This window comes from Penicillium hispanicum (assembly GCF_028827665.1).
Source record: "Penicillium hispanicum strain IBT 35686 chromosome Unknown utg000008l_segment0_segment0, whole genome shotgun sequence".
Classification (NCBI taxonomy): Eukaryota; Fungi; Ascomycota; class Eurotiomycetes; order Eurotiales; family Aspergillaceae; genus Penicillium; species Penicillium hispanicum.
In genome coordinates this window covers 3285139-3309139 of record NW_026623200.1, presented here as the reverse complement: position 1 = coordinate 3309139, position 24001 = coordinate 3285139, and the positions used below count along the sequence as shown (strand labels likewise).

The 24001-nt window shown below is 51.7% G+C and overlaps 13 protein-coding genes across 13 annotated transcripts; 8 read left to right on the top strand and 5 right to left on the bottom strand.

The window, feature by feature from the left end:
* Positions 1 to 6: 6 nt before the first annotated feature.
* N7459_010050 (dienelactone hydrolase family protein) lies at positions 7 to 984 on the top strand (the record flags this gene model as incomplete). Its single annotated transcript, XM_056949218.1, has 4 exons — positions 7 to 94; positions 175 to 503; positions 579 to 696; positions 782 to 984. 4 exons carry the CDS (start codon positions 7 to 9, stop codon positions 982 to 984), a joined length of 738 nt encoding a protein of 245 aa, XP_056796443.1.
* A 262-nt stretch (positions 985 to 1246) lies between these two features.
* On the top strand, positions 1247 to 3190 carry N7459_010049 (phosphotransferase family protein; the record flags this gene model as incomplete). Its single annotated transcript, XM_056949217.1, has 4 exons — positions 1247 to 1337; positions 1517 to 1819; positions 1867 to 2244; positions 2298 to 3190. The coding sequence occupies 4 exons, from the start codon at positions 1247 to 1249 to the stop codon at positions 3188 to 3190; spliced, it is 1665 nt and encodes a 554-aa protein (XP_056796442.1).
* Positions 3191 to 3497: 307 nt separating this feature from the next.
* On the bottom strand, positions 3498 to 3713 carry N7459_010048 (uncharacterized protein; the record flags this gene model as incomplete). Its single annotated transcript, XM_056949216.1, has 1 exon — positions 3498 to 3713. One exon carries the CDS (start codon positions 3711 to 3713, stop codon positions 3498 to 3500), a length of 216 nt encoding a protein of 71 aa, XP_056796441.1.
* Positions 3714 to 5157: 1444 nt separating this feature from the next.
* Positions 5158 to 6794, top strand: N7459_010047 (uncharacterized protein; the record flags this gene model as incomplete). The annotated part of the gene is made up of 5 exons (XM_056949215.1): positions 5158 to 5220; positions 5455 to 5567; positions 5616 to 6136; positions 6214 to 6326; positions 6390 to 6794. The coding sequence occupies 5 exons, from the start codon at positions 5158 to 5160 to the stop codon at positions 6792 to 6794; spliced, it is 1215 nt and encodes a 404-aa protein (XP_056796440.1).
* A 2464-nt stretch (positions 6795 to 9258) lies between these two features.
* On the top strand, positions 9259 to 10320 carry N7459_010046 (uncharacterized protein; the record flags this gene model as incomplete). Its single annotated transcript, XM_056949214.1, has 1 exon — positions 9259 to 10320. The coding sequence occupies one exon, from the start codon at positions 9259 to 9261 to the stop codon at positions 10318 to 10320; it is 1062 nt and encodes a 353-aa protein (XP_056796439.1).
* A 772-nt stretch (positions 10321 to 11092) lies between these two features.
* rbd2 (rhomboid protease family protein RBD2) lies at positions 11093 to 12266 on the top strand (the record flags this gene model as incomplete). Its single annotated transcript, XM_056949213.1, has 3 exons — positions 11093 to 11285; positions 11378 to 11515; positions 11821 to 12266. 3 exons carry the CDS (start codon positions 11093 to 11095, stop codon positions 12264 to 12266), a joined length of 777 nt encoding a protein of 258 aa, XP_056796438.1.
* Positions 12267 to 12672: 406 nt separating this feature from the next.
* N7459_010044 (GPI-anchored transamidase subunit GAA1) lies at positions 12673 to 14743 on the top strand (the record flags this gene model as incomplete). The annotated part of the gene is made up of 4 exons (XM_056949212.1): positions 12673 to 12962; positions 13024 to 13262; positions 13323 to 14185; positions 14255 to 14743. The coding sequence occupies 4 exons, from the start codon at positions 12673 to 12675 to the stop codon at positions 14741 to 14743; spliced, it is 1881 nt and encodes a 626-aa protein (XP_056796437.1).
* Positions 14744 to 14927: 184 nt separating this feature from the next.
* N7459_010043 (proteasome regulatory particle lid subunit RPN9) lies at positions 14928 to 16235 on the bottom strand (the record flags this gene model as incomplete). Its single annotated transcript, XM_056949211.1, has 3 exons — positions 14928 to 15569; positions 15653 to 15888; positions 15968 to 16235. 3 exons carry the CDS (start codon positions 16233 to 16235, stop codon positions 14928 to 14930), a joined length of 1146 nt encoding a protein of 381 aa, XP_056796436.1.
* A 1352-nt stretch (positions 16236 to 17587) lies between these two features.
* N7459_010042 (putative cell surface protein) lies at positions 17588 to 18172 on the top strand (the record flags this gene model as incomplete). Its single annotated transcript, XM_056949210.1, has 1 exon — positions 17588 to 18172. The coding sequence occupies one exon, from the start codon at positions 17588 to 17590 to the stop codon at positions 18170 to 18172; it is 585 nt and encodes a 194-aa protein (XP_056796435.1).
* A 165-nt stretch (positions 18173 to 18337) lies between these two features.
* fqzB (FAD-dependent monooxygenase fmqB) lies at positions 18338 to 20059 on the bottom strand (the record flags this gene model as incomplete). The annotated part of the gene is made up of 5 exons (XM_056949209.1): positions 18338 to 18644; positions 18707 to 19053; positions 19112 to 19175; positions 19232 to 19799; positions 19861 to 20059. The coding sequence occupies 5 exons, from the start codon at positions 20057 to 20059 to the stop codon at positions 18338 to 18340; spliced, it is 1485 nt and encodes a 494-aa protein (XP_056796434.1).
* A 227-nt stretch (positions 20060 to 20286) lies between these two features.
* Positions 20287 to 22340, bottom strand: N7459_010040 (Zn(II)2Cys6 transcription factor; the record flags this gene model as incomplete). The annotated part of the gene is made up of 5 exons (XM_056949208.1): positions 20287 to 20909; positions 20981 to 21264; positions 21330 to 22043; positions 22102 to 22179; positions 22237 to 22340. 5 exons carry the CDS (start codon positions 22338 to 22340, stop codon positions 20287 to 20289), a joined length of 1803 nt encoding a protein of 600 aa, XP_056796433.1.
* Positions 22339 to 22620, top strand: N7459_010039 (uncharacterized protein; the record flags this gene model as incomplete). Its single annotated transcript, XM_056949207.1, has 1 exon — positions 22339 to 22620. The coding sequence occupies one exon, from the start codon at positions 22339 to 22341 to the stop codon at positions 22618 to 22620; it is 282 nt and encodes a 93-aa protein (XP_056796432.1).
* A 527-nt stretch (positions 22621 to 23147) lies between these two features.
* Positions 23148 to 23800, bottom strand: N7459_010038 (GPI anchored serine-threonine rich family protein; the record flags this gene model as incomplete). The annotated part of the gene is made up of 2 exons (XM_056949206.1): positions 23148 to 23509; positions 23569 to 23800. 2 exons carry the CDS (start codon positions 23798 to 23800, stop codon positions 23148 to 23150), a joined length of 594 nt encoding a protein of 197 aa, XP_056796431.1.
* Between the last annotated feature and the right edge of the window lie 201 nt (positions 23801 to 24001).

Sequence of the window (24001 nt, the reverse complement as noted above, 5' to 3'; positions counted from 1 at the left end):
TCTATCATGGCCTCCAACCCCCCCGGCCCCTGCTGTGCCTCTGGCTTCAAGCACGAGGGCAGTCCTCTCGGCGAGACCAAGAACATTGACGGAGGTGAGTGAGCCCACAATGGAACCTGATCATTGCCTCGATCGGTCCCAGCTAACGCCATTTTCCCCTTCTCCGCGCGCCAGTCAACACCTATATTGCCTACCCCAAGGACAACAAGACCCCCGAAAAGGCCATTGTCTTCTTGACCGATATCTTCGGCCTCTTCAACAACGCCTTCCTCCTGGCCGACGAGTTTGCCAACAATGGTTACCTGACCATCATTCCGGACCTGTTCCACGGCGACCAGATCAGCGTCAGCGACATGGAATCCGGCAAGGCCGACCTGGGCGCATGGATTCCCAAACACCAGCCCGCCAATATCGACCCCATCGTAGAGGCCTCGATCAAGTATGCCCGCGAGACCCTCGGTGTCAAGAAGGTCGGCGCTGTTGGCTACTGCTTCGGTGCTAAGGTATGTCGCCCTTCGGCTCCGTGATCTCGCCCGCAGCGGGAACCCCATCGAGACTGATCGCCCACCGCACTCTAGTACGTGACTCGCTTCCTGAAGAAGGGCAAGGTCGACGTTGGCTACTCTGCCCACCCTTCATTCATCACCCACGAGGAGCTCGGCGCCATCGAGGGCCCTTTCTCCATCGCTGCGGCCCGTAAGTCTCTGCGTTCTTTCCTGAACCTCGTCAGACCGGAAAGCGCATTTCACTGATCACTGACCTTGATGCTTCCCATCCCTAGAGACCGACTCGATCTTCACCACCCAGCTTCGCCACGAGTCGGAGGAGACTCTGATCAAGGCTGGCCAGCCCTGGCAGATCAACCTGTTCGGCGGTGTATCGCACGGCTTCGGCGTGCGCGGCGATCTGAGCGATCCCGTCCAGAAGTGGGCCAAGGAACAGGCCTTTTGCCAGGCCGTTGCGTGGTTCAACCAGTACCTGTAAGAAGCATGCGGCGGTCACAATCGAGGCTGATGGCATTGGATTGCGAATCGGAGGGCCCGGCTATATAGACAGCGATGCATTTGCTAATGGCAGGGTTAGAACTGTGTCCGATGACGCGACCACGGCCAAGTTATGAGGAATGTAATCTGAGACAGGAGACCCGTCCTTGATAATGGTGGAGGCCGCACTGGTGCTCTTTTCTGCTGTGGACGGAGTCCATTGTGATGTTGGACATCAAATGTAACATTCGTGGGCCGCCAAAATGAACTTCCCATTCCGGGGGATAAATAAATCCGACCCCCGACTCGTGGAATTCATCCCTCTGCATGCTGAATCCATTGTGAATTCCTCTCGTAAGGGCATGCCCCACAACTCAAATTTGTGCCATGCGAGCATTAAGAAAGGTTCTGAGGCTTGGGCGCCCACGGAGGGACCTGCTTCCCAACGTACCCAAGAGGCACCTTTCTATTACGTGTCGAGGTATTTCCTTGAGTCCGAGGATCTTGGCCAGGGAGCGCTAATCGTATCATAGGGCGCTCAATCCCCAAAGAGGATCTGTTCAAGTATACCAATGGCCGCTTTCTTGCCGAGGAAGGGGACCAGTTATCCAAGCGCTTTGTTCATTTCGACGTCGACCGGTTATGTAATGTGATCGCAGGCATCTCTCGAACTGGTGCACTGCAGGTTTCCAAGATAGAAAAGATGGAGGGTGGCTTTAGCAAAGTCCTGCTCATGACAACAATGGATGGCTCCGAATATATCGTCAAAATCCCGTGCCCCAATGCGGGAAGGCCTATGTATTGCACAGCATCCGAGGTTGCAGTCTTGAACTTCGGTGAGATGGACCTCCTATACAAATGCCATTGACACACGAGCTAATAGGCATCCTTGGTTCAGTCAGAGCCCATACCACAATCCCCGTACCCAAGGTCCTGACATGGAGCGCTGATTCAACCAACCCAGTAGGCGCTGAATATATTGTGATGGAGCGAGTTCCCGGAGTCCAGGTCTTCAGGAAATGGGATGAAATGGGGGAGGGCAACCGCATATCTATCATCAAACGTCTCACGCAATGGGAGCGTGAGCTCTCTGGAATTCGGTTCCCAGCGTTTGGCAGTCTTTATCTCAAAAGCTCTCTGCGGGATCATGAATCGATATCATTGGATCCATCTGTGGACCCCGAAGGTGTATATTGCGTTGGTCCTTCATGTGATCCCACATGGCGCATACAGCCTAATAATGGTGTCCGTTGCGGTCCTTGTAAGTATTGCCCCTTTTCCCAGACTCATTATCACTAACATCTTCATTTATAGGGAAAACAATCAGTGATCTGGGCATCTCTCTCATCAATCGCTCCCTTCTGACATCTGTAGATCATCTCAGCCCAAAACTACCAACATCCTTGAAAGGCGCTTTGCAGGAGCATTCGCTGGTCCTTGACATGGCCAAGGCAATCATGTCAGCAGTGGCAAACAATCCCAAAATTCGTGGACAATCCCAACCCACATTGTGGCAAACGGATCTTCATATGGGAAATATATTCGTCGCTGAAGACGACCCAGCTAAGGTCACTGGCTTTATTGATTGGCAGCATACTTCTATCAGTCCCTCATTTTTGCAGGTTCGATGGCCCATCTTCCTTGCTCCACCAGAAGGTTACCAAGAGGGCCAAGTAATGCCTCAGCTCCCGCCTAACTTCGAAAATATGGATGACGAAGAGAAGGAGATTGCTTTATACATTAAATCAAAGGCCACTTGGACGAAAGCGTATGAGGTTGCTGCTTTTTTGAACAATAGAGAGGCCTGGAGAGCGATGCGAGTTCCCTCGCCGCTGAAGGAACTATTCCGTCGTTGTGGTCAGACTTGGGAGGAGGGAATCATCCCGCTCCGGGAAACGTTGATCGAACTGTTTCGAAATCAACGCGAGCTCGGATTCGAAGCAGAAAGCTTGCCGCTTCGGTTTACTGATGAACAAATCGCACTGCACACGAAAGAGTTTGAGACCTACCAAGAATGGCACGAAATACGCAGCTTCCTCAAGCAAATTCTGGACACTGATGATGATGGTTGGATTCCCCCAGAACGTGACTTCAAAGAAATGAAGGCTCGCAATAGAATGCTATTCGACCACTATGTTTCTGAAATGGGTTCCAGCAAGACCTCAGATGAGGTTCGGGACTTCTGGCCATTCCCATTAGATACATGAAAACATGGAATTAGAACCCACACAAGAGCTCCATACAAACAATTCACAGAATTAGTCGCCCGAGAGAGGTCTTTGAATGTTTCAACACTGAAGCCCGTTGGTAGTTGAGAGATAGAAGAAGCTCGAGGAACCTGGGGCTATTGTCAGTACCGATAGAAGGGACCTCTAGGTCAAAATAACACATACAATGCGTAGTTCTCAACCAAGTTTCTCCCTGATCTGCTTCCTATTTCTCCTCTGGGGTATCTCCATCGATAAATGCGGTTGCTAGGTTTGCATGCGTCCCAAAATTCTTCTTACACTTCTCTCATGCTTCGTTGTTTGCTTGTGAATTGACCTGCAGATAGATCGTTTTCCAGCCGTTGACGACTTCTCCGGCATCGAGTCGGAGTTGGAGTTTGGTGTCCATTGCGGTGGTCGTTGGAGGCGCAGTGCGATTACCGGGAGTTTGCTGAGCGAAAAGCTTTCGAAGAGTCTTATCTGCAAGAAGAGACACTCGAAAAGCCTTGATACCTTTCGACATGATCAGAAAAAGTAGCACTAAAAAAAGCCAGGAATGTTCACAGCGCGAGCCAAAAAGTTCTTAGAATCAGATCTTCTTTCACTGAGAACAAAGGCCATCTCATATATGGCCTCGCCGGGGTCCAGGTCCTCTACTTAGTGCTAACCGCCAGGACTTGGAGTTTCTATCTAGTGTTTTACTTGGCGCGCGGGTTGTAAGAGAAGAAAGTTCGCCGGTGGCTATTAGCCTAATCAACTGGCTTCTGGGAATAGATGCAACAATAACGCCTTGTTGAATAATCCTATATATTCTCGAAGCGCTTTCGGTTTCCTAGGTACATCATGGCCAATAACGATAGGTCGGAATGAGTGTGTGGAGACTCGCATTAATAGTTTATCCGTTCTAATAGCAACACAGACTTCTCCTTGATTCCAATTGGTCCGGTCCCCTCCCATCCTGACACCATACTACATACCCTGATCATGAAATTTGGAAATGGGGTGATTGTGCATCCTGCGGCCCACTTTGTATGGCATAAACCACTATTCCTATTATAATTTAGGCTGTATACTATCATGACAAACCCTTATATGCCCCTAAGTGCTATTTAGAGTTCAACTGGGTTAAACCTGATTAATATAGCTACTCAACTTGATCCTTTATATTTTGGCAGCGAGGGTAGCTTGGCAGGGCAGCTATAGTTTAATTGGTTGATTTGGGTGATTCCTGTATATGTCAGCTGTGTAAATTTCATAAAAAACTGAAAGAAAGATGCGCTTATCATAATCTCCGCAGTTCCAAATGTGATGACAAGGGTAGTAGTTATGTATTATTCGGATGTGATAGCCCTACATTAGGCATACGCCAAGTGTGCCGACGGTACGATGTTTGGTCGTGAAGTAATGCTGCGGCAAGCGCCCTTGGGGATGATCAAAATCCTGATGGCAAAGGGAAACGGGATCCATGAATGTATATATTTCCCATCCACTTAAACATTTTCTTTTTCTTTCCTCCCCCAAATTCCTGCGCTTAGACACAGTCTTCAACATTTGGAGGCACGAGGGCTGTTACGACTCAGTGCCCGGGCGCACTTAGCCAACAGGCCAAAAGACCAAATATGCTAGAACTCTATGTTCTAGCATGCCCGGGACCGATATAAGTAGCGCGCATCGTTAGGCTTAGGTGAACCACGCCTAAGTCCTAACAAGGGCCCTCCAAGTATTGTGAGAGAACACCCTATAGTATTATAAATTGTCGACACGCATCCATACCCTTCCTACGGCTCTTGAGGTCAAGTAAGCTGATGACCTCTGCTATACTTGAGATAGGACCACGGGTTTGTGGGCCCGTTGCGAGAGGTTCACTATTACAGAAACCTCCCCGGTCGCACAATTGCGGGAGATTGCGCACAGCTTCGACTACGTAATTAAGTATTTGAGCCTATATCGGGGGGCTCAGACCAACTATGGGCGAGGGGGGGGTGGACTTCGATTCGGTTTTCGGCGACCGAGATAGCTATTTCTTAGATGTATGTATCTTTCACAGATAAGGCTCGAAGCAGGCTAGTAATTTACAAAATTTGGCGAGACGAGTCTCGCAGTGGTGGATCCAGTTTGCACAGCGCTAGCAGGGGTTCTGTATATACATGAGAGGGCGGCGTTTAGATCGGCGAACCTGGGTTTTCCCATATAACCCAGCCATCCCCCCTTCTCCTGCCAGGACTTTGATCAAACCAAAAGAAACCTTTCTACTACTCCCAAAGCCTGTTTTTCTCATCCTGCCTGGCCTCAAAACTTCCATTCCCCAGAGCCACCTGACCCTCTGTCCATTTGGAGTCATCGTGAAGGTTATCCCTATTCTTCCCTCTACTGGTCCGTAAGTGAGTCTGCGAAGGGAGATGAAACCCAGATCTGAACTTACCAGGGCCACGTCTCGACCTTCAGATGTACATTCGAGCAATATGGCCGCTCAAATCCAATCCAACGTGCCAGTCCTCGAGCAAATCATCTCTTATATGAATGGTATTGTGAACCTTCTCCTAGACTGTGAGAGGGCGGTCGACCATCCCGAGAGCCTGGTGCGATATGTGGGCCAAGAAATACGCTGGAATTGGAAAGAGACAAATCTGAAGGAAACAATCTTCGACCACTGCGACCCGTCTCTGGCTGAGACCAATGACCTTACCAGCCAACTCGTCCCCAATCCAACTTGGGGTGATATCATCGACGAGTTCAGAGCGCAGAAGTTTGAGCCCAACGCTAATGGGAACCACCGTGCCCTCATTCGAGGGCGGTGGATTGAGTTGTCTGAGAAACAGTTCAAGGCGGTGCAAGTTATACAGGACCACAGCTCCAGAAACGCAGACGGTCGAGCAAAGGAGCACGAGAAGGTGTATGCACTCCGTGACTACCTGGGGCAGCATTTTCCGGGGCAAATGGCGAATGGTAAGTGCGACCTAGATGTTGTCAATGTTCTCATATAGAAAACGGGCGCTGAAAAGTCCAAGTCTGGCAATCTGTAGTGCATCTTGTCACTAAGTTGGATGACCGCGGTAGAAGGCTCAGTGAGGAACTGGACCGTCCCATACGGGCTGCGGTCACACTCGATTTTCCCATTTCACATCCGGTCGTCATGGTAAGCATGCAGAACACTCCAAGTGGTGTCCACTTCGAACCGACATCTCAACACCACACTTAGAGAGCACGGATTGAACGGGTTGAACAGGAGCAGAATGCAACCCAGCCTACCCCCGTGTCAGATGCCATCGAGCTGAGAGTGGATTCTACGGATACAGAAGGATCGGAAGATGAGACCAGCGAGGAGGATGAGAAAATGGAGATTGGGGATCCCCAGGATAAGTCTGAGAGCTTGGAGTCTGTCTTGCAAAGGATTCCCCATTCCACGAGAGTGGGGCGCCTTATTCCTTACTCTCCCGATGAAAAACAGCATATGTTGGAGTTCCTAGATTCGCGACGGAATCAGAAAATGCCTTGGTCCCAAATCCTTAGGGAATATGCACTGAGGTTTGGGGTGCACCGTCCTGAACAAACTCTTCGCAACATACTTTCGAAAAGTCGGAGAGAGCTGAGAGGGCGACAGTGATAATGGCTCGTGGGGGTTCCGTTCCCGTTCAAATTCGATCAGCTGTTCATGCTATCCTCCACGATGCTATTGTTGGCAATAATAGAGCTATGCCGTTGAAGTGGATGGGGATGGTGCAGAGAAGGATGCATTCAAACTTCTAACGCTTATACGTTGTGATCAAATCTTCCGTTACTACCGTGTGACTTGGGGGGGAACCATTCATTCCTCTCGGGGAAGCGTTGATTGCGCTCTCTTGCGACTTAGCGCGATCCTGCCTTTGAAACACAAAGATTATCGAGGATGTGGTTCGACTACTTATGTTTCTAAGCTGGGTCTGTACGAGCTCAGACAAAGTTCGGACCTATGGCTATTCTCTTCGGATACATGAAATATTGGAATTGAAGCCTCTATAAGAGGTCTGAGCCAAGAAATACACCAAAGGAAGTCACTCTGAAGGGGGGCCTTGAAATGCTCAAGGCTTGAGCCTCACATATATGTACCTGATAAATGTTCGACAGATTAATCTTTAGGTTAAGGCAGATATGGTCAGGCGCCCGATGCTGTCGTAACAAAACAAGGGCTGACCTCAAAGGGAGTCTCATCAAGAAGGAAATAACACGAGACACTCTACCTCAACAATCGCTCATATAATTAAAGATATGCCTAGGTACTCCCCACATTGCTTACCACCTGTGTCCTCAAACAGATAAAGACATTCGCGTAAAACCACCAGCCTTCTACAACTTTCAGGTATATATGAGCGTTCAAAATATGCCCGTGGATCACAACCTCTGGTCACCTACGGTAATTTATAAGTACCTGTCTCGGTAGTTTCCACTTAGTGGCCTGTATTAGAATAACTAGCTGCATTGCCTAGCCAACCATCGGGCGTGTGTGGGTCTTTATTCTTTGTTTTGAAGGTGGCTTTGTCTAGCGTGTGATATGTAAGTTATCTGTCTGAAAGTACAGTAATCGAGACTTGGGACTAAAAGTAAACTAGACAGGGGCCCCGAGATTCATTGGGTAACAGAAGCCCATGTTGGGGCGCTACGCCTACGCTCAGTCGGGGAACGACCAGGCGCAGCAAGCCATCTGCAATCTAGACTTTCCGAGCACAAAGAGAGCTTTGGAGTCCGCTGCGCCTGAATCTCTCGACGCCAAGCTATGCGTGTCGTAGATATGAGACCGGAAGCGTTGTCTTGGGTCAAAGAAAGTAGGCGCCACCTAATCACAGACCGAGCTACCCGGGGTGCCTGCGAAATCCAGGTGATTTCTCGTGCATGAGGTTTCCAACACGAAGCAACTGGGCCCTTTCAGCGGTTAAATACGTATGACGACAACTTATAGGTACCCACGTGAGCCATTTCAATCGCTCCGTACAAGTAGCTGAGAGGACGATACCTATATATGGACATCTTCTACGTAGCAGTGTCGACACTGGTTCTCTCGGAACAACAATAGCGTGCGGTGGAAAAGCTGGGTCTCTTAGGTTCCCCTGTAGCAAGGACCAGGGTTAATATTACAGATCGTCTCCCATGACTTCGCCAACAGTACTAGGCAGCGATGGGGCAGCAAGCCCCTAACCAGGGTGTCTTGCAAGCTGATACCAATAACTTACAATAACATTTGCCTGTCGAATTTTTAGTTCTCGGCAAGTCAGAACCTTGTGGTTGAACGAACATTGTCTCGCACCCTTCGTACCCAGTTTGCAAATTCGATACTTCTTCCTATTTCCATTATTTAATCTTTTACTCCTCCCACTTGATCATCTCGCAGTCAATCCCCCATTTCGTTCCCCTCTCTTTGAGCCAGGAAGATCAAACCTCCTAGGATTTCCATCCCTTATTTACCAACCATATTTTCCCCATCACCGTCCGTGATGCACACCAGTGTTGGGCATCACAATCAAAGCTCAATTCTGGAGCCCCAGGTTCCCAATATCAAATTCACAAAGCCACAGGATCTTGTTCAGCTTGAGTCTCTGAATTATTATACCAATTGCATGAGATCAACCATACAAAAAGTTCAAGCTATTTTCGAAAGCGGCGAAGCCCTTGTGCCACATACAAAATCTGAGAGCGAGGTCCATCGGATGGAAGAAAGATTCGAAACAGTGTTTACCGCTGATGAGATTCAGCTGGAAAGCGGCCAGGATGTTGGTGTATCTCCTAGTTTGGTCGATATTCTGAGCAACGTCAGAGTCAGGGACTTCCAGAAAGATGATTCTGGTAGCTATTTCTGCTACAGTCGGGGCCAAAAGGTCATATTCACGCAGGACGGCTTCAAGAAGATCGAGATACTTCAGACTCTCTTTGGTCCTTTGCCAAGAGTCAAACCCCTCCGGGAGGAAAGAAAGGAGGGATTGTCAATGCTGGCTACCTTGGAAGGACTAATGCAACATTGGAAAGAACGTACGAAAGCTCCTCCAAACGTCACAGTTTCTACCAACTGATTCACGAAAGCAGTCCTCCAAAACGCCGAGATGCTCACTTCAAATTTGAGAGGTCGAGATCATGACCTTGACGAATATCTCAAGCTACCCACAATTATCCCGAGCGGCCCTGGGTTACCGGTATCCATGCCCCAGGGCGATTCCAGCACGGGAAATACAGGGACCAACCTTGGTCCTCCAACAATGCCTCCGCAAACATTCAACGCCATAAATACCCCACAGGGGTGTGGAAGGGATTCCAGAGCTATGGAGAGGCTCTACATACCGTTGGTGAATGATACCACGCTGAGTGAAAGACCGGAGGAGCCCCATGAGACGGACATTGAATTGCTGGACGATCACCCACTCTCGTCACCACATCTTCATGAAGTATCGCCAGTCAACTCGATCCAGCTTGACCAGCGGGGTGATATACCATATGAATCGCCGTCGCCGCACCGCCTGGCTACTGCACGGGAAGAAGCGCCAGGGCAAGGTCATTTTAGCATAGGGCGTCGTATCGAGCCTACGTCGAATTTTTCACAAGGTGCCCCAATGGAGGAGAGTTATGAAGTCAATTTTGGAATCTCTGACAACTTGCACGGAGCTTCCCAGCCCACGCACTCCGTCCAACTGGCCAATCTGGAGAGGGATATTGGATTCAATCCGAGTCCCATTCCAGTACGCACGGAGGTCTGGCCACCACAGCCTACGAATCCTCCCCAAGACTTTCTCGTGGTTCACGAAAGTAGAGTTGGTCAATCGACCAGGGCTCGGCCAGTATGCAGCAACATTCCCGCGCGATCCGAGAATGGGTCTCATGCTGCCATTCCGAGATCCACGGTCGACAATCCCATCCCGCGGACGCCTGAGGAGCTGGCAGAGGGATTCTATTTCCTGGAGTATCGCCGCCGGAGAAAGATGAGTTGGGATCGGATTGCCGAGGAGTACAGAGAGCATTTCAAGGTCGAACGCAGTAAAATGACTCTGCAATATCAAAAATCCATTGCTCGCAGAGACGGGAAAATGTTGCTGGTGCTGGAATTTCGCCACAAATCACGTTTGCGTGATAGAATCAACGAAATGACAGCGGGTGCAGACGCCGAATCCTGAACTCAAGATACATGGGCGAGGCGGATCAAGGCGTTTCTTAGAGCGAGTGTTTTTCTGTTTTCCCGGGTTTAATAGCTTACGCGTGTCCCATCAGATGTGTATACTTGACACAATCTTCCATGCTTGTCTCTCGCCTTTCAGTTTCTCCATTCCAGTTTTAGCCTCTGCTGTTCAAGGATGTAGTGCACGCGAGCGACAATTGTATACATCGCCATGTGGAGCCCGGGCCCAACGCGGACTAGCGGCAATTGCAATTCCGACCTTCCTTTTTCCAGAAGTTGCGAGTTCCGAGTTCAAGCCATTTGACGGTGCTCGGCCTTTTCACTATCCCTCTTCGACCACCTTTTCCCTGGAGCCTGCGTGTTGCGATCAGCTCGGGATTGTCACGTCCACGTACATTCTACCTCCATTCGCCGTCTATCCCGCTCTGCCTGTCGCGTCGCGGAGGCCCGGAAGACGGATCGCGTGCGCCTCGTGAGTTGTCCCTGGCCCACCCGGACAGCAAGCCGGACAACACCCGTCCAGTCTCGGTGATATTAATCGCAAGTCTTGACCTGCAGCCTGCAATACCGTGTTGCTGTATCGCCGCTGAATATTCGCTGCCAAACTTCGTTTTGATTCGCCGCATTCTCCGGCCCGGGCAAGAAGCCAGCCTGTCCCACCAGTTCCCCCAGAATCCCGCGTCCAGCATTAGTCGATTCCCCAAGAACCGAAGAGATTGGTCCGCAATCTGGCCTTTGAACCTGCGCTTCTCTCGTGAACTTCAACCAATATGGCAACTCCTGCTGCTTTGCCACCGCTCCCCTTTAACCCTTCACGGGTTCGATCCTATCTCGTCCGACTACCCCTGTTCACGCGACTTGTGTTGTTGGTGATTCTTGCATTCTGGCTGCTTGAGCTACAGACCCTCTGGAGTGTGGTGCAATGGGGTTCTGTCATCCCAAATGAGTTTGGTTTCGGGTCAAGTACGTTGGACTGACTGAGCTGAATCTGCAGTCAAGCATGGCACCAACCAAGGAGGAAGGAACCAAGTTGCTGACCAATATGGCTCTCTTAGTGTATCGACTCAATACCTACCCTATCATCCACGCAGGATTCTTTCATGCCCTTCTGAACACCTTGGCGCTGACCCCACTTCTGGAGCGTTTTGAGGCGGAACATGGGACACTCACCTCGATTGCCCTGTTTGTTGGACGTGAGTGTCGCCCTTTGAATGGCAACGGCATTCATATGCGAGTTGCTGGTTGAGCTGCCAAGATCATCGTTTTTCTGACCGGTTATGTCTTATGTAGCACTTTCGACTTTTCCGGCTGGATTGTATATCTTGATTGAGAAATTGATCTTGCACAGCAATACTGCGGTAGTTGGCTCTAGGTAAGTGATACAACCGGCCGAGACATCATTTGACTAGCTCTGACCGCATTCAAAGTGTTTGGGTCTTTTTGCTTCTAGGCTCAGAGGCCATTCGGACGTTCAAGTCCCACCCCTACTTTAGGTGAGCTTGGGTCTTTCCAGAGTTGTCGTATCTGTGGCTGATATTGACCGAATTTCATAGCCTGGGCCCGTATAAGATTCCGACCTGGACCTCGCCACTCTTTGCTTGCGTTGTTGTGTCCATTCTAATGTCAAACGTCAGTCTCCTTGGCCATCTCTGTGCCATCTTTGTGGGCTATCTATGTGAGTCTCTCCTCTATTTCCTTGTCCACGATCTGTTGCTAATATTCTCAGTTGGATTGGGATACCTGAAGGTGTTCGTGCCACCGGAGAAGGTCCTTCGATGGATTGAAGGCAAGCTCAACCTTCTCGGTCGATTGCCACACTATGTCTCTGTGGACCAGAAGACGTTTGGACGCTACGGGGTTCTTCCCACAAGCAACGGAGCGGGCGTGACTGGCAACCAGACTCCCATGAGCTACCTGGGATCGACTCAGCGCCTGGGCTCGTAAGACTGGCCCACAGTCTCGAAATTGCTCCATCTTCCTGTGTATATTTTGCCATAATATCTGGTTTCTTGGGGGTGCAAGGGGATCGGTCGGCCTTGGATCATAGCATAGCGATATTATTGATTGCATCTATAAATTCTGCACGTTTGGTCGCTTCCGCCGCGCGTAAATTCCCGTAAACAACTCCGCGCTCCAATCTGCGGCTTCGCTCCCCAGTTGGTCTGCGCTGTGTCTACCAATTCGATTGCAATTGACGAGCTTGCCATTGCAGAAGGGGGAAGCAGATCCCCGATGGTCCTCATCCGATGGCGTTGAAATGTGAGTGCGGTGAAAGCGACCGGGATCAACTGCCCTCTCCCTCTCCGAAGCAACACCTAGACACCCCGATCGAGACGCTGACAGCAGGACGATGTTAGCTGCGATCCGCAATGCGCGGAACAACCCTCAAATACTCTTCGTCCGCCTTCCGAATCTTCTCTCGTTCATATGCATCGTCGTCGGCGTCGTCTGGCTGCTCCTACTGCCCTTGAACGAATACTCCCGCCAGACCTACATCTCCGAGAATGCGCTCCTGCCTGGCCAGGTCCACGCCTATTTCACTGGCAGTGAACAGAACATCTTTCGAGGGTATAAAAAAGAGCTAGAAGGGCTTCTACATGAAGGGGGCGAAGCCCAGCCTCAGGTGGAATTGTCTCCAGCGTATGTGCAATGAATCGCAGGAGAGCGATGTGGGTTGGTCAATATGCTGATACTTGGGAAGCGTCTCGAATAAAGTTCGGTCAATTCTGGAGGTCGCAGGACTGAAAGTTGCCACCCAAAAGTACGAGTATACCTCCGCAGGTATCACTCACCAGGGAGAGAACACCTATGGTATTATCCATGCCCCGCGTGGCGATGCGACAGAGGCCATTGTGCTAGTCGCAGCATGGAAGACAGCTGATGAGGAGCTGAATGTGAACGGTGTCACTTTGGCTCTCACTCTGGCTCGGTACTTCAAGCGTGAGTGTCTATAGCTACTAGCCTGCATCCTTGGGTTGCGATACTAAGACTTGAGGATAGGGTGGTCGCTATGGTCCAAGGATATTGTCTTCCTTTTTACACCAGACAGCAAGACGGGGACGCAGGCCTGGATTGATGCATACCATGACCTCCACCCAGCGACTGTGCAGCCACTTCCCTTGAAAAGCGGAGCATTACAAGGGGCACTGGTCATTGAATATCCGTTCGACCACCGATTCCAAACACTCCATATCGTCTATGATGGAGTCAATGGCCAACTCCCGAACCTAGACCTCTTCAATACCGCAGTCGCCATTGCCGGCGGCCAGATGGGCATTGGGGCCAATCTGCAGGAAATGTGGGAGCATGACGACAGCTACGAGGCACGCCTAAAGACCATTCTCCGTGGTATGACCAAGCAAGGTCTCGGATATGCTACTGGCGCTCACAGCAGTTTCATGCCCTACCACATCGATGCTATCACCCTCCAGCCCAAGGGTGAGGGATGGGAAGATGAAATGGCGCTTGGCCGGACTATTGAGAGTCTCTGCAGAAGCTTGAACAACTTATTGGAGCATCTGCACCAGAGCTTCTTCTTCTATCTGCTGATGCAGTCCAATCGCTTCGTCAGTATTGGCACTTACTTACCCAGTGCCATGCTAATTGCCGGAAATTTCACTATCATGGCGATTGCGCTGTGGATGCGAACCGGTTATGGCTCTGATTCAAAAACGAGGCCACCTATCAATTCTAAACAGAACGAAAAGGTGACCGATTCAGGGATTCCGCAGTCGAGGATCGGGGAGAAGATCAATCGTACTGCTGTTGCAGAACGGCTGCTGGCTTTGCCGCTCACTCTTGTCACTGGGCTACACTTGCTCGGCCTTGTCCCTCTCTGGATCTTCAATAGCATCTTCCACCAGGTGAGTCTAGCCCAAGCCAGACAGTGTGGGACTATGATAGTCGGGAACGTTGGCTGACCGGTTTGCTAGTACTTCACGACTGCCACCTACATCTTTGTCGTGGTGGATATTGTCCTTCCGCTCCTCCTAGCTGCCCTTCTCTCAAATGGCCTCGGACTGTCAACACCTATCGTTCCTCAGCAGTACCTTCTGATCAAATCATTCGCCCTTCTCCTGTTGGGTCTGTCGCTATCTACACTGGCGACCCTCAACTTCTCGCTCTCATTCATGATTGGTCTGCTCTGCACACCCTTGAGCTTCATCAACCGTCTCCAGGGCCCATCTGCGCCAGTACGATACGCTGCATCGAGCCTAGGGCTCGTCCTACTCAACCTCCTCTCTCCACCGACGGTCCTTTTGGGCGTATGCTGGTACACTGGCGTGTCTGTCGAGACTGTGTTGACCCAGGCCGCGTTTGGCTGGGATGTTTGGGGCATGTGGACGCAGGTGGTGGTGTGGTGTGTGTGGTGGCCCGCCTGGCTCATCGGATGCATCCTGCTGGGCTCCTCGATGTTTTGATTTCTCGCATGTACAGCATTTCCGGCACGCTCGGCGTATCCGTTGGTCACCAACCAGCGTCGGTCTACACCTACATTTAGTTCATAATTCCATACACAGCATTGAGAACAACGTGCACCATGCAGGAGGAACCATCCTATTCATTCATCATAGATAAGAAGCGTTCAAAGACAAGGAATATGCATTATGCAGCCCAGACATCCTTGCCCGCGCCCTCGATCCAATGACCAAGCTGATTGACCCCGGCATCCCAATCCTTCAGACGGTTCCGCATTCCATCGATTTGCTTCATGTCTAGCACCTTGGGCTGAACCCAGTGGATTTGGGCCACCTGGCCCACCTGGTCGATCGACCCCCGCAGCAGGCCAAGGGACAGCGCCTTCATCACCAGGTGCTCAATCTCGTTGGGCTGCACCTTTGTCTCGGAAGCGATGGCCGAAAAGGCCATGGAGCGGTCGTGGGGCGGGCGACGGAACACCATCTCCGTCAGGGCGGATAGGGAGATCTTCTGGTACAGGAATACCCGGTGTGACTCGAGCAGCTTGTTCTTGCTGATGTTGCCGGCGAGCACGTCGTAAGCCGTCAGGTCACCACGGTTGAAGGTAAAGAGGAGGTCGCGCAGCCAGCTGTGTGGAGTCTCGGTCAACGAATCGAGAATCGGGTGCAGAAGAAGTTCCCCGAAGTTATAGATGGAGTCGGAGACAAGTGCGGCGACACTCAGGTTGTATGCCCGCGAGACACGCTCGCTCTCGGCTAGTTCTTCGAGGTCGATGCAAGCCAGGTACAGCAGGGCGTTTTTGTAGAAGGAGGCGAATTCTTGTTTGGACTGCGAAATTACTGGTTTTAGTTTCTCTCATTTTTGGCGCCAGCTTCCGCTGTTCTGTTGGAACTAGGCAGGATGAAACGTACGTGGTAGTAGTCAGCGTTGACTTTGTAAAATGACGCATGCACGACGGTCTCGACTGCGTCGAACGAGTCCAGGACCCGTTGACAGGACGCCAGGTCCTTCTGAGCCCCGTCCAGATCATGTAGCCGGAGTTTGACATTGGCGACGTCGGCAAGCGCATAGACATACGCATCTTGTGATTCGGGTTGATCGACCTTGCCCGCGAGGGATGTGAGGAAAGCCAGTCGTTCTTTGTCATCTATCGGTAGTTCGTCGCTGTCAGCAATTCGTTCTGGGAGACGATAGTATTCCACAAACGGGATTCACAGCCAACTCACCAGCACATTCCGTTGACGCCATCAACCCCAGTGCGACGAACTTGAGCTGATTGATCCGGTCGGCGAAGCTGAGCACGAAGGTCTTGAAGAAAGCTAACCGGTGCGGCGCGCTCTGTGGGATGCGGAAGAAATCCACCAGTGCATCAGTCAGCTGATGCCATAGCTTTCGCTCCCAAAAGTCTTCGAAGGTGAGGAAATAGGTCTGCGTCTCGGGGGTGCCTTGTGCCTGCTGCTCGGCCAAGAAGTCAGGGATCTTGGAGGACTCCATGGTGGCGGGCAACGAGGAGTGACGGGGGAGGTAGAAATAATGTCAGTGGCAGGAAGAGATGGCAACAATGACCACCGATGGGGGGGAGAGTCGGGGAGAGGAGGCGCTGGATGTGGGGATTGGAGGGAGCGAGAGCTGATGATGTCTTTTTGGCCGTTGAGCTCGCGGGCGGTGAGGGAGCTCGGAGATGCTGAGTGTCAGCTGGGGGTGACCTACCTACTGTACAACTGAATGACTCTGACATTGGACGGACGCAGGAGAATCAGTTTCAGGGACAGCACTCGATGTGAGCTCCTGAACTGTCATCATTGAGCCCTCTTTGCTGACAACTGGGGAAATGCAAGCCGGTCGCGTTCCTCTGCAAACACCAGCATCGCAGGCTCGGAGAACTTGCGACCCACGAAGCTCGATACATTTGGACTCTCTTGGCTAATATCATTTCTCTGGGAACTTTGTGACTAGCTGCGAAAAGAAAAACTGTGGGATATATGGAAGTATCTGAGATTGGAGGCAAATGGAAGTCTCGAGTAAGGCGCTCCACGTCGCCGATGAATCGATGGACTTCTAACTGACCCATGTTACAGTAGGCGTAAGCAGGCCTTTTTGCTACGTGCAGACGCTGATTCCAGGGACAGATTGAATTTATTGTCAGGGAAATATATGGATGACTTTGACGTCAGTCTTCCCAATATTCTAGACCAGCCACAGCGCATTTGAGATGAGCTACTAGATTTTGCGAATTTCAATACGCAGAGACGAGCGGGAGGATAGCAGTTATATGGGAACTTGATCGAAACAATGATAATTGGCACTTCTGCGAGGCTAAGAATAAACGGCCTGGTCGGAGAGTCGGCGTCTTCATCCAGGGGCAAATCTCGTCCGACAATGGAAATACGAGCCACCAAACCCTCCAGGATTGTCGGACCCCAACCCATCTACTCTCACGATCACCATTCTCCGATACACCCACCCTCACAGGCACGAAGGCACACTAAGACGAGTAATGCGAGACCCTGAGGCTCTCTAGCTTGCGAGCGGATCCCGTTGGGCTCGTCCACATCTCCCAACGATCCAATCGCGCGATGGAACTCGGCGCCACCCTCGGTCTTGGCTGCATCCTCTTCGCTTCCAGTGCACTAGAGCGCCCATATCCAAGATTTGGTCGGTGACACTAGGCGAGACCTGAGTCCACGCACTGCGCAGAAATGAAATATAAGCCAGCAGCTTCCCGGGGAAGAGCTGGTCTCTTTCCAGCGCCTATCCATTTCCCTCACTGTCACTCATTCTCCATTGATCGGACGCCATTCCTTTGACATTCACCATAGCCACTCGTTCCCATCCCTTCATCCACCATGAAGGCCTTTGCACTGCCAATTCTCCTCGGCCTGGCAGGCCTCGCCACTGCCCGCACCGACCTGAGCGGCTGTGTCTCATCGCGGACGTACGACCAGTGGCACGAAGCCAGTATGATCTGGTATGTCCCCGACAGTGGCGAGATCTGTGATTTCGTCGACTGCGGCGGCGGTCGTGCGCCCCCGAAGACCAATCAGCCCGGCTGTCCTCTGTATTCGGGCACCGCGACGCTCACACCCAGCTACTTGCCTGGGTACGGTCCCAACGGCAAGATGGCGGCTACCACCACGACGGCCTCCGAGACTGCAACCGCGACGGATGCCGACTCGACGAGCGAGGCTTCCTCCCACGCCTCCACTTCCAGCCTGTCTTCCAGTGGTAGTCTGGTGACTCCGGCGCCAAGTAGCTCGCCGATTGTCTCGATGACCACCTCGACCTCGACCTCATCAGGCTCGGCGGCTGGAAACTCGACGTCTGCTGCCCCCAGCAGCACCGCGACTGGTAACGCTGCGACCGCCCCTGGTTTCAACGTTGCCGGTGCGATGGCTATCGCTGCTGCCGTTGTCGGAGCCGTCGCTCTGTAGACCGAGGTCATTCACCAGATGACATTCGCTGTTGATCCCAATGGCTGGCATGACTTATGTTGCGCACGGATATTGTAACACGAACTCTAGCACGGAGAGGAGAATATCTAACATTTGTATAGCCCAGCATGATCTGTGTATCGATAATACCAAAGACAATATAGCTCAGTCCCATTCTCCATCCAGTTCAATCTCTTGTCCATTGTCCTTGAGCTTCAGCAGCTCGCCGATAGTCCAGGGTCGATACACATGGCCGGGAGGGATGTTGGTGTTTTGAAACGCAGTCCCATCGCTCAGATGGCTCAATGCCTGGTGATAGTTCTCCATGGCGTACTGCTCGGGATTATGCCGCCAGATCCAAGCACCCGTCAACCCAACAATTTTGGCTTGGGAGGCGTTGGCGTTGGCGGACCGGTTACGCGCTTCGTGGTTGAGGACACCCACTTTTTGGAAACAGGACACTCGCTCGAACCTGTTCGGGGACACGCAGAGTGAGATAAATTCCGGCATTTGATGTCTAAATGGCTGACAGACCTGAGCTTGTTGTGAACCCGCGTTGCCCAAGGAATGTTCTCCCTGCCTGCAATCTTCAAGCATGTCGACAATGACATGGCATCTTCAATGCCCTGGGTAGCACCGTTGCCCGATGATGGCAAGAAGGTGTGGGCTGCGTCTCCAATCTGAACGACTCGCCCACCTGGGGAGACCCAGCACGGCTGGGGCTCTCGCCACTTGAGCCTGAAATCCAGGAGATGGTCTTTGGGCGTTGCTTGGATGATGCGGTTTGCGATCTCCGGCCAGCCTGGAATGGTGGCTGTTGTTTTCAAGACGGTCTCGGGGTCGACCAAGGTCGACCAAGATTCCGCATCATCTCGCGAGTCCTGCTCTCTGATATCAGCCTTCGCTCACATGGATTGCAGGGAAGCCGCTTCAATATACCGGATAGTTGATAGCCCAGGTCATTTCATCTTGGCTTCGCCCAAACATCGCGTGGATATTGTCGCTAACTGAGGCATCAGCGTGGTTTCTCAAAACGAGACAGAAATTAGGGTGACACACCCCATCCATATCTCTCCGCTAGTGATTCCCTCGTCGGGCATGGGGAATCTTTCTCTTATCATGGGGTCTGCAGTGGCCAGCTCGACGGGGAATGCAGTACGATAAATCGAAAAGCCGGTGGGACGAGCGGGAATCTCGTGTCCCATGGTGATTCGCGAGGATTTGCTGCCGACTCCATCCGCGGCGATGACCACATCAGCCTCCATCTTCTCACCACCCTCGAGGATGACCCCGGCCTTCGCAGTGCTCGCATCCTCATAGTATTCCACCACCCGCTTGCCGTACTCCACGTGGATGCCGACCCGATCCAATTGATCCGACAACATTTTGTGAAACTTGGGACGACTGTGTCGATGGATCTTGCTAGGTGGCTCCGGTGCATCGGCATCACCACCGGCACTGCTCTTTGCCGGGTGAAATTTCACAAGAGATGGGCCTGTGATGGTCTCTCCAGTGATCTTATGCCAGGAGACGACCAGGTTGGTGGAGAGGCGCTCGTTCTCCTCGATCATGTCTGGCCAATGTTGCACTGCGCGGATCGCAGTTGGGCCGATGCTGAATGAATCACCTAAGGGGAATACGCTCTCACATCAGGACCGAGTCGCGTGGAACTGGGTTGATTGACTTACCTGACAAGAGCCGCGTGGCACTTCTTTCGATGACTCGAACCTCGTGTCCCTGGCGCCAGCACTCTAGACTGGCCATCAAACCTGCTACACCAGCACCGGCGATCAGAATGGAAATTCCAGAGGGCGAGGACCTCTCTGGAAGCCTAGCTGGGGGTTTCTCCGCCTGTACATGACCGGCGCTGGGTTCACATCGAGCCATATGTGGGTGGATTGAGATTTACTTCGAACAAGGAGGGTCAGGAGCACGATGAGAGAACAAATGAGTTTGATACAAGACATTAATCCACGGGAGATGGAATCGATATATATATAGACCATGCTGACGTCCAAATCGACAAATTACGGTCTGTTGATCAGACAATAAGGCGACCGGCCGGAATCCCGTGCCCGCCGGATCGACTACATCACCATGCAGACGACGGCGGCCTAGGGATATCCAGGCTCGGGCAAGACGCCCGCAGGCGCGCTCATACCAGGTACGCCACTAATATCGCCATAGGGGAAGAACGGATCAAACCGCATGTTGAGCAGGAAGCTGAAATCCGGCGATTCCTGTGGCTGAGTGCGCTCTTGGATCTCCACCCTCTTGTGATGTACTTCCTTCATCACGTACACTCTCGCGGAGAGTCTGCCAAAGACTTCGGGCAACTCATCGAGATTTTCGGGATCTCCTCCATAATACTGTTGAATGAGTGCGCGGGCCTCGACCAGCTTCCCTTTGAGGCCGTCAACAATCTGGTCGAAGTCCAGCACGCTTCGAACGTAGGTCCGATCCCAGCCGATCGTGTTCCCAGAATAGAGGATCAGTCGGGACAAGGTGACCACCGCTTGGCCGAATTGGCACCAGAACATGAAGGGGGCAAAGGGAATATCTTCGGATGGAAGCATATAGAAATTGGAGAAGAAGGATTTGGTGGCTTCCAGGCAACGGAACAGAAGATCCAGGCGTGTGAGTGGGTATTCGCCATACATAGACTCCGATAGGTCCTCGTTGAGAGCAATCCGATACAGAAGTATCTCAAGGGTATCATAATGAAAGAGCAAGATGGCTATTGAGATTCCATCACCGAAACCGTCAGCATACAGACTTTTATTGACCCGTGGAAATCAGAAGACTCACTTGACTGGGGATATCCACACGATGAGAATGATGACTTAAGTTGGTGAATTTCACCTTGAAGGGCTCGTATGCTCAGTCCAAGAGGAGTGGAGAGCTCAGTAGGATTGCCGATCTCGTTGATGGAAGTGGTGCGCCCGATCTTATCAGCCACGCGAAGAACTCGCGTTAAGTGAACGAGGTAAAGATCAGTGGGATACTCCGAGGCTGCTAGAAGTGCATCGCAGCATTCGTTCGTGTACCCGGTGAAGCGCAGTGGCTCTAGGTCTCTGACACATGCCGACATCCTTGTTGATCGGTCAGTTATGAAACCGTGCAGAAGCGAAGGTCAGAGAGGGACATTGGCACATACATCACGGTCATATAATAACATCCCAGGTATACCCGGCGTTCCTCCAGGGTCCGCTCGGGAATCTGCTCGGGCTTCAGATCATCAGCTCTGAGATAGGGAAATGGCCGATCCAGGTTCTTCAAGGAGGCTGTTCCTTGATTCAATCCCATACTGACGATCTGGGCTACCGCCAACTGAATAAATGCGTCTAGCTGAGCACTGCCGTGAACGTAAATCTGATGATTTATATCCGCGTTCATCGCATCACCGAGTTCGCCAGGTGCATGGGGCCGTTGCACACGAGAAACCGACATCAGCCACGCCAAATGAACGAGAAGCCCTTGAAGAAGATCCAAGCTGTGGTTGCCTTTCAGCACGATCTGCTCGGCGACATACTTTTTGACTCTCTTGGAAATCTCTCGCTGGCGAAGCGCCTGCTGACAAGCCACAATTGAGATGTTTAGGTAGAGAAATGGCTTTTCCCGACGTAGCTGTTCTGCCGTGGTGTTGGGTGGGATCACGATAAACGGAAACAGAGGAACCATCTTTGTCTTGAAGAGCTCCAGAAAGAGTTTCCCTTCCAGATCATTGGGCGCGGCAGCAGCGTCATCTGTATATGCGGGAGACACCCTGGGTGACGGGTCAGTCTCCGAGTGCCGGTCATTGGACGAACGTTCGGAGGCAGCTAGCAGTGCGACCATGCGATCCAGTTTGGCCTCGAGTGCAGAGACTTCCCTATATAAATTGTTCAACCCGATGATGCCTCAACCGGAGTCGACAGGATCGAGCTTACAAGTTGCTTCTGGCGGGTCTTTGGCGCCGGTGTGCTCCGGGCGCTTGGTTGCCACACTCCTTGTTTAACCGGCGGCACCTGCAGGCATCTTAGAGGACAGTGGACTTCAAGGAGAGGCACGCAACAGCCACTCACCGTTTACATGGCCCGTTACTTTCCGGCTCGCAGCGAACCTTTGCCTTGGCACAGGTCCTACAAGCCTTGGGCATGCGCGCTCCGCCTGAATCGTGATCCGCCATGGCGGATCGCGTCTTGCCCCCCTGGCACCCCACTGGCTACGCCGGGTGGGAGGCAATTGATGACAGGCGGGTCTCTCAAAGTGGTGAAGACGGGTGCCGACCGAGTCCGCACGGTCTGACAGCGTCGATCAAGGGGCGCGGGCGTCGCTCATTCAACAGGCGCGATGGAAGAAGGGAGAGCGGGCGCGGAAGTCCGCTTCTCGCGGGTCTCCCGTTGCGCCCCCACGATGCTTCGTCAGCGCTTGGCGATGCCGCTGGCACCGCCAATGAACAACTTTGATGATGGCAAGAGCTGTAAACCAGCATTACCCCATGAGTTGGGGGTATTCACATTTTCTACAGAAGGACAAAAAACGAATTCAAGCATGGAAGGCTGCTCTAGAAGTCAGATTGTACATCACACGCGATGGGATCCACTTTCTAGACCAAATGGAGAAGAAACGTTAGAAAGAAGCGACGCCTATTTATGACCATTCTGCTTAATCCTATCCGACCCTTTCATCTTCATATCCCGAGTTTCCTCATCCTAGATCCAAACAGGATCCAGCTTAGACACGCGACGACCCCGTCGGTCGGTGGGACCTAAGCAGATATATGCCTGTGGTTTTGAAGGCGAGCTAAAAGCAATAAGTTCCATGTGCTTGATTGTTTAGGCGTAATCGTCGTGATAGATCGGCACCAAATGGTACACGCACTTCGATATAGAACATGAAACGCTGCAGCAGATCATTCAACATCGTGATCTTGCAATATTGACACCATTTCTAAACAACCAACCCATCACTCGGGAACCCCTCTCGATCCTGCTCAAAAAGCCAATATACCAACAGCGGCAGCACCGATCAAGGCAATCGGAGCAGAAGCAATAGATGCCGTGGGCATTCCCGCCGCAGTCGATGTTGCGGTCGATGCGGACGATACCGGAGCGGTTGTGATTGGAGCACTAGTTGTAGTACTCGGCACCATAGTCGTCAGTCCTGTCGAAGCGCTGATAGCGATCCTAGATGCCCCTGATGAAGTCTTGTTGGATGGATGGATTTTAAAAGGCGGGGAATAGTTGACAATTGAAACGTCGTCGATCGAGCCGATCTTGATGTAGTATGTTTGGTTAGATGCAAGACCTTGACCGACGGTCCACTTGTACCTCCCCTCGCTGTATTTTGTATCGGCTATAGATAATGTTCAGTAGTTACTGAGATGTGAGTCGGAACGAGATTAGATGACTGACTGCTGATAGCGGCAACATACTGCGCCGAATCCCTGATATCCCCACTTTCGAGAAGCAAATTAACTGGTCCTGGGTCGTAGCCCTTGGTTGGTTTCCATTCAATGGTATAATTGCTGCCAGCTTCGAGGATTTCCCCCTTGGATGGTTTGAGAATCGGATTGAGCTTATCCTTGAGGGCGAGAGCCGCGCTGCAGAGACCAAGGAGCCCAGCCGCATAGTGATCGAATCGCATCGTGGACGAAGGGTGGATGTGTGATAGACGAGTTCAAGCAGTGCAGACAGGGCTATTTAAACAGCGAGGGTATCCAAGTAAGTTAAATTTTGAGAAAGATGATACCCGTCACAGACTTGGGCAGCTCATAGGAATCTCTTTATAGTACTTGAAAGACCCCACACGGCTTGTTCATAATCTTAAATTAGCGGGAGAAACGGG